The 7,874-nt window shown below is 38.1% G+C and overlaps 1 protein-coding gene across 1 annotated transcript in view; it reads left to right on the top strand.

The window, feature by feature from the left end:
• Positions 1–5,661, top strand: part of EAPP (E2F associated phosphoprotein) — an 18,467-nt gene extending 12,806 nt beyond the window's left edge. The window contains exon 6 of the mRNA XM_019632492.1: positions 5,107–5,661. Coding sequence (XP_019488037.1) covers positions 5,107–5,383 — 277 coding nt within the window. The 3' untranslated portion in view covers positions 5,384–5,661. The remainder of the gene's footprint in view (positions 1–5,106) is intronic.
• Positions 5,662–7,874: the final 2,213 nt, after the last annotated feature.

Here is a 7,874-nt window from a genome sequence, read left to right as displayed (position 1 = left end):
TTTTTTTTTTTTTTTTTTTAGATTCTGCATATAAGTGAAATCATACAGTATTTGTCTCTCTCTAACTTATTTCACTTAGTGTAAAGCCCACTAGATTCTTCTATGTTGTCACAAATGGTAGGATTTCCTTCTTTTAATAGCTGAATAATATTCCATTGTATATATTTACCATGTTTCCTTTATCCATTCATCTGTTAGTGGATACTTAGGTTGTTTCCATGTCTTGGCTGTTGTAAATAATGTTGCAGTAGGTTTTCGGGAGGAAGACCACTGAGGTAAAGTGCCATTTTCATCACAGTATATCAAGGGCACAATTTATCAATGTGATTTATGACTGTTAATGTTGACCTTGATCACCTAACTGGCTGTGGTGAGGGTACAGATATCTCTTTGAGATAGTGATTTTATTTCTTTTGGATATATACCTAGAAGGGGGATTGCAAAGAAATAAACTAAAAAAGCAATCTATAAAATGGGAGTAATTGTTTGCAAATCATATACTATCTGATACGTGGTTAATATCAAAAGTATATGTTAGGAACTCATAAAACTCAATAGCAAAAAAAAAAAAAAAAATCCAATCAAAAAATGGGCAAAGGGGCCGGCCGAGTGGCGCGATGGTTAAGAACTGGCTTGGGACCCCGGTTCGGATCCCACATATGAGGGACAGTTACACTGCTCTCCACAGCTAAGATGCTGAACAACAGCTCAACCTGGAGCTGGGCTGCCGGGAGTCACCGGCTGCAGCCTCTGCTGCAGTGAGTTGCCATGGGCTACCGTATGTAGCCAGCAGCCAGCGTGAGCGGCCAGCAGCCGCAGTGAGCGGCCGTCTAGACGCCGGCGACTGATCTGCCTCACCTGGGAAGAGCGCAATGATGGTTCCAACTTGGGCCAGTGAAGCAACGTCCTCCACAACTAGACTGAAGACCAAAACGACAGCAACTTGTCTGTTCCCCTTCCCCAATTCCCCAGCGCTGTTCCCATCCCCCCAATTCCCCAATAAAAAATCTTTAAAAAAAAGAAAGGGCAAAGGACCTGAATAGACATTTTTTCATATGAATCATATGGTAGTTCTATTTTTAATTTTTTGAGGAGCTTCTGTACTGTTTTCCATAGTGGTTGTACCAGTTTACATTCCCACTAACAGTGCACAAGGGTTTACTTTAGTTATCTCTTATCTTTTTGATAATAGCTATTCTAACAGGTATGTGGTGATATCTCGTTGTAGTTTTGATTTGCATTTCCCTGATGATTGGTGATGCTGAGTACCTTTTCATGTACCTGTTGGCCATTTGTATCTTTGGAAAAATGTCTATTCAGGTTCTTTGCCCAGTTTTTAATTGGATTGTTTGTTTTTTGCTATCAAGTTGTATGAGTTCCTAATATATATTTTCTATATTAACCACTTACCAGATATTGGGTTGTCGGAAAAGTCATGATGCATTTTTGCAACGAAAAACATAGAAAAAATATGTTATGACTTTTCCAACAACCCAGTAATATATGATTTGCAAATAATTTCTCCCATTTTGTAAGTTGCCTTTTTATTTTGTTAATTGTTTCTTTGCTATGCAGAAGCTTTTTAGTTTGATTTGGTCCCATTTGTTTATTTTTGCTTTTGTTGCTTGTGCTTTTGGTGTCATGTCCAAAAAATCATTGCCAAGACCAGTGTCAGTTTTACAATTTCAGGTCTTACATTTAAGTCTTTAATCCATTTAAAGTTAATTTTTGTGAGTAGTATATGATAGAAATCCAATTTAATTCTTTTGCATGTGAACATCCAGTTTTCCCAATACTGTTTACTGAAGAGACTATCTTTTCCCCATGGAATATTCTTGGCTCTGTTTTCAAATATAGTTGACATGTTATGTGAGTTTTTATTTCTGGACTCTCGATTTTGTCCCATTGATCTATGAGTATTTTTATGCCAATCCCATACTGTTCTGATTACCATAGCCGTGCATTATAGTTTGAAATCAGGAAGTGTGATGCCTCCAGCTTTGCTTTTCTTTCTCAAAATTGCTTTAGCTTATTCCAGGTCTTTTGTGGTTCCATACAAATTTAAGGATTTTTTTTTCTCTTCTATTTCTGTGAAAAACTCCATTGGCACTTTGATAGGGATTGCATTAAACTTATAGATGGCTTTAGGGATTATGGATATTTTAGCAATATTCTTTCAGTCCCTGAAGACAGGATATCTTTCCATTTGTGTTTTCTTTAGTTTCATTCATCAGCATCTTATAGTTTTTAGTGTATAGATCTTTTACCTCCTTGGTTAAATTTATGCTACTGTGAATAGGATTGTTTTTTGAATTTCTTTTTCAGTTTGTTGTTAGTGTATAGAAACACAACAGATTTTTGTATATTGATTTTGTATACTGCAACTTTACTGAATTTGTTTATTCTTTTTTTTTTATTGGGGGATGGGAACAGCGCTGGGGAATTGGGGGAAGGGGAACAGACAAGTTGCTGTCCTTTTGTGCTTCAGTCTAGTTGTGGAGGATGTTGCTTCACTGGCCCAAGTTGGCACCATCATTGCGCTCTTCCTGGGCGAGGCAGATCAGTCACCGGCTTCTGGATGGCCGCTCACTGCGGCTGCTGGCCGCTCACGCTGGCTGCTGGCTACACACGGTAGCTCATGGCAACCCACTGCCACAGGGGCTGCAGCCTACAGCTGTCGCTGGTGACTCATGGCAGCCCAGCTGCAGATTGTGTTGTTCAGCATCTTAGCTGTAGAGGGCAGTGTCACTGGCCCTCATATGTGGGATCCGAACCGGGGCCCTCTGGCGTCCCAAGCCAGCTCTTAACCAACGTGCCACTCGGCTGGCCCTGAATTTGTGTATTCTAACATTTTTTTTGGTGGAGTCTTTAGAATTTTATATATGTAAGATCATGTCATCTGCAAACAGAGACAATTTTTTTTTCTTCCTTTCTTATTTGGATACCTTTATATTTCTTTTCTTGCCTGATTGCCCTGGCTAGGACTTCTAGTACCATGTTGGATTGGAGTGATGACCTTGGAATTCTTATTTCCTTATTTCCTGTTTTAACCATTTTAAGTGTATAATTCATTGACATTAACTACATTCACCCTATTGTGCAGTCATCAGCACTATCCATTTCCAGAACTTTTTTTGTCATTCCAAACAGAAACTCTGTACTCATTAGACAATAATTCCCTGTTCTCCATCCCACATGCCCCAGCCTCTGATAATCTGTATTTTACTTTCCTTTTTAGATTGTTTGTTGCTAGTGTACAGAAATGCAGCAGATTTTTGCGTGTTGATTTTGTACCCTGCAACTCTGCTGAATTAGTTTATTAGCACTAATAGTTTTTTTGTGTAATCTTTAGAGTTTTCTACATCACATCATCTGTGAACAAAGATAATTTTACTTCTTTCAATTTGGATGTCTTTTATTTATTTATTTATTTATTTATTTATTACATAATTGCTCTGATTAGAACTTCCAGTACTATGTTGAATAGAAGTGGTGAAAGCAGGCATTTCTGTCTTTTTCTTGATCTTAGAGGAAAAGTTTTCAGTCTTTTATCATTAAGTATGATGTTAGCTATGGGTTTTTCATATGTGGCATTTATTATATTGAGGAAGTTTTGTTCTGTTCTTAGCTTATTGGGTGTTTTTATCATGAAAGCATGTTGAGTTTTTGTCACATGCTTTTTCTGCATCAGTTGAGACAATCATGTGTTTTTCCCCGCTTCATTCTGTTAATCCAAATACAGTCATCCCTTGGTATCTGAGAGGGATTGGTTCCAGCACAGCCCCACTCTCCCTCGGTGGATACCAAAATGCTCAAGTCCCTTGTACTATAAAATGGCCTAAAACAATGCATACAGTTGGCCCTTGGCATTTATGGATTCCCAACCACAGATTGAAAATACTGTTTTCTTTCTGTGATAGGTTGAATCTATGAGGCGAAACCCATGGATACGGAAGGCTGACTGTATGCGTTTGATCTTTGCTTTCCCTTTTTTTTCTGCTGGACTTATAAATGCCTAGCTTACTCCATGTTCTAAGTCAAGTTAACTGAAACTAATGGTGATATAGTGGTGGATTTGTTCTAGGAATTAATGAATAGTTAGATGTAGTTTTTCTCACTAGCCTGAGGTTTCTGATCTGCAACAGTTAATATATGTACTTTCCATATGAACTCTTCAGCTTTTTGTATATAAATTGACGCCTAGGATATGTTTATGAAATGAAGAAAAAGTAAAATGACTTTGTACTTAAGTTGCTTCTCTTTCAAATTAAACCATGTTACAGGGTTCCTGTACTCAAAAGAAGTTGCTCCATATATAACAGTAGAAATTGGCCTTGGTAAAAATTGTGTTCCATGTTAATACAGGATTCCAATACAGTGTAGTGTAAATGAAATTTTAAAGTTTTACCTGGAGAAGCACCAGCTTGTACAGCTTAAATTACTGGTGATGGTGTTGGTGCAGGTCAGCATGTGCAACTAATGAAAGCATAACCTGAGTTTACTGTTTGTAGCAGAAAGATTTCTGTTGCCTGAGGTTTAAAGGGACAAAGAAAAGTGACTCACTAAGTGGGGAAAGAAGTAGGGAAATACTAAGTATGTGAGGAGCACAAATGAAGCATTATCTATTCTTTAGACTGCTGGAGTAAAGCCAAGATTGGACATTATAAAGTCAGAAGCTCTTTAAGCTTTTAAAACTGTAGCTTTTTACTAAAATGGTGACCAGAATCGCACCACTTGTAGTGAGCAGAGGGCTGAGTCTCAGGTCACAGCAGAAAAACGCACAAAGATCATTTCAATGTTACCTCCCAAGTTTCCTACAACTTTTCTTGTCTTTCTAAGTTAAAAAGCAAATCAAGTGGTTTTTTTTGAGATAAAAGTTAATTTTAAAGCAGTAGAAAAGAGAATCTATTCATTCTTTGTACTATTCTCTATTAACTAGTTTCTTCCTATTCTTAAAGTAACTTAACATTTCCTTAAATTCCCATTTTGTTCCCATGTCTTTACTTTGGTTGGTATTTCAGTAAGTTTGTGGTGTTCTCAAATTTTATCTCAGTGGATAACTATTAAAATATAACATCCAAATTCTCCGTTTCATTTTCCTCTTAGGCATGAATCATACAAAACTCAATATAGAGCAATGTTTGTAATGAATTGTTCTGTCAACAAAGAGGAGGTTCTAAGATACAAAACCCCAGAGAACAGGAAGAAAAGGCGAGGCCGTAAGAAGATGAGGCCTGACCATGAAGATGTTGCAGAGCAGGCGGAGACACAAGTGGAAGAGATCTATCACCCAGTTATGTGCACTGAATGTTCCACTGAGGTGGCAGTCTACGACAAGGACGAAGTCTTTCATTTTTTCAATGTTTTAGCGAGCCATTCCTAAATAGCCATGTTGGCATTAATTGCCCAATGCTGTATATAGGCAAATATGGACAGTTCTTTTCCTCCTGCCTCTTCACATCAAGTGACATTCTGAATGGTTATTTGAGGAAGCAGTGTTTTATCTTTTGGAAAGAGAATGGTTATCAACCTTCATCCCTCCCCCTTCTCTTGAAAGAATTTTTCCTCCACTCTCATGGGACTGATTATTCATTCATTCCCTTTTTGTTAGACTTTGGAGACTTGGGGCTTTTTATTTATTAAAACTCTTTAGAATTAAAATGTTCTGGAGTTGTAAGTAATCTTTGTTTCAGAGTGTTATTTTTATTTTTTATTTTAAACATATCCTTGGTGTGATTAAGCTAGAAACTATTTTCTGACTTCTGTCTGTATTGGTTTTGCTAATGATAAGTATTTTTATTTCCCGTCTGCTCTATGAAGTGATAGTATTTGGCAATTTAGCAACTGTTACAGTGACATGGAGTTGGTATTGCTGGGTGCCTTGAATGATTAATATAGGCCTTTCCTTAAAAGGATTGTACTTACCAGTATTCTAAACCGGTGCATGAATTAACACAGTGAAATAGAAACTTGTGGTAAGGAAGCGCAGTCTCACCCTCCAGCCTTAGACTTAAAACCCTGTTGCTGCCCCTTGTGTCTACTCTTTATTCTGGAATTTCTGTTGCCAGCAACCAAGGTATTCTTATTTTATTATTATTATTATTAATTAACATAAAAATCATTAGTGGCAGGTTGGAAGAAATTACCTTGTAGGCATTTGTACATTTTAGCTTTTTAAAAGAATATGATTGAACTGTTTCCAAAAACATTAGGAAACTCAGGGTCCTCTTGTTCTTCTAATAGAGATGTGATTGAGTAGAAAGAAATCAGGAAATATGTTTTAATTCAGGCTCTACCATGATAATCTTGGGCAAGTCTGTTCCTTTGAGCCCCAGTTTTCTCACCTATAAAATGAAACAAAATTGGACTAGAGCAGTGACTCCCCACAGAGCTCAGGGCTCAACAGAGCTGGAGGGGGACCTCTGCACGCCCCCCCAGAGAATGATAGACTTCCAGAAGGGAAAGCACGTCCTTCCCAACACCTTGCTGCCTGCGCTTTCTGAAAGGTACATATAAGGAGAGCTGGAACCAGTGATGGTACAGTTTGTACAAATTGGGTGGAGGCAGAAAAATGATAAAGATATGCTGGTATCTATCTGATTAGAAGCCTTATATAATATATACTTTTAAATGTTTTAACATATTGCCAGATGATGTGTTACAGAATAACATCACTAGTGTATTTATTTTAACCTTGTGTTTGCCATGTAGCTTTGCAAGATTTATTTCTTATTATTTACTTATTTATTATTATTTTTTAGAGATTTTATTGGGGAATTGGAGGAGGAGAACAGCCAAGTTGTTGACCTTCAATCTTAGTTGTGGAGGGCGCAGCTAGCTCAGCTCCAAGTCCAGTCACGCTGCTCAGCTCAAGATGCTGTATTCAATTATAATAGTTGCGGGTGGGCGTAGCCACCATCCCATATAGGAGTTGAACCAGCAGCCTCGTTAAGAGCACACATTTTATCCACTGAGCCATGCAGGCGGCAGCTCAGCTCAAGGTGCCGAGTTCAGTCTTTAGTTGTGGTCGGGCGTAGTCCACCATCTGGAACAGGCAACCTTGTTGTTAGGAGCACGTGCTCTCACCAGCTGAGCCATCCTGCGACCTGTTGGCAGCTCAGCGGCAGCTCAGCTTGGGTGCAGCTCACTGGCCCATGTGCGAATCGAACAGGTGACCCTGTTGCTCAAAGCTCGCACTCTTGAGCAAGCTCTTAACCAACTGAGCCACTCGGCCAGCCCAAAGATTTCTTTCTTATTGTTATTGCACACCCTTTCTTCCCAGATCCCACAACCACCCCTTTATTGTACCCTCATCTCCACTTCAGGGGGAGGTTCTCAGTGGTCTTCTACATAAGGTCATCTGGGGCAGACATTAAAAAGGCACATTGTTGAGGCCCTACTGAGATTCAATAATAAAAATGAGGCAGGAAATCACGATGTATAAAGATGTAACTTATGACCATAGCAACATAACGGGAGGGACAGGACTGTATAGAAGCAGAGTTTTGTGTTCTATTGTATTGAAGCTAAATGCAAACTAGTTTGTTAGAAATTTAAGATGATAATTGTAATCCTCGGGGTAACTATAAAGATGTTGCAACAAGAAGAAAATTAAAAGTGATCCAAGAATATATTTTATGTATTATAAAACTATGTACAACTATTTTTTTTAAGATTTTTTTTTTTATTAGTTTCAGGTGTACAAAGCAACATAATAGACATTTATGCCCCTCACAAAGTGATAACCCCCCTCCCCCAATCTACTACCCCTCTGACACAGTATATAGCTGTTATAATTCCATTGACTCTATTCCCTATGCTGTACTCCACATTCTGTGAATATATATATATATATATATATATATATATATATA

The sequence above is a fragment of the Hipposideros armiger genome, unplaced genomic scaffold (genome assembly GCF_001890085.2).
Source record: "Hipposideros armiger isolate ML-2016 unplaced genomic scaffold, ASM189008v1 scaffold_1147, whole genome shotgun sequence".
NCBI lineage: Eukaryota > Metazoa > Chordata > Mammalia > Chiroptera > Hipposideridae > Hipposideros > Hipposideros armiger.
This window is presented reverse-complemented; position numbering and strand designations above follow the sequence as displayed.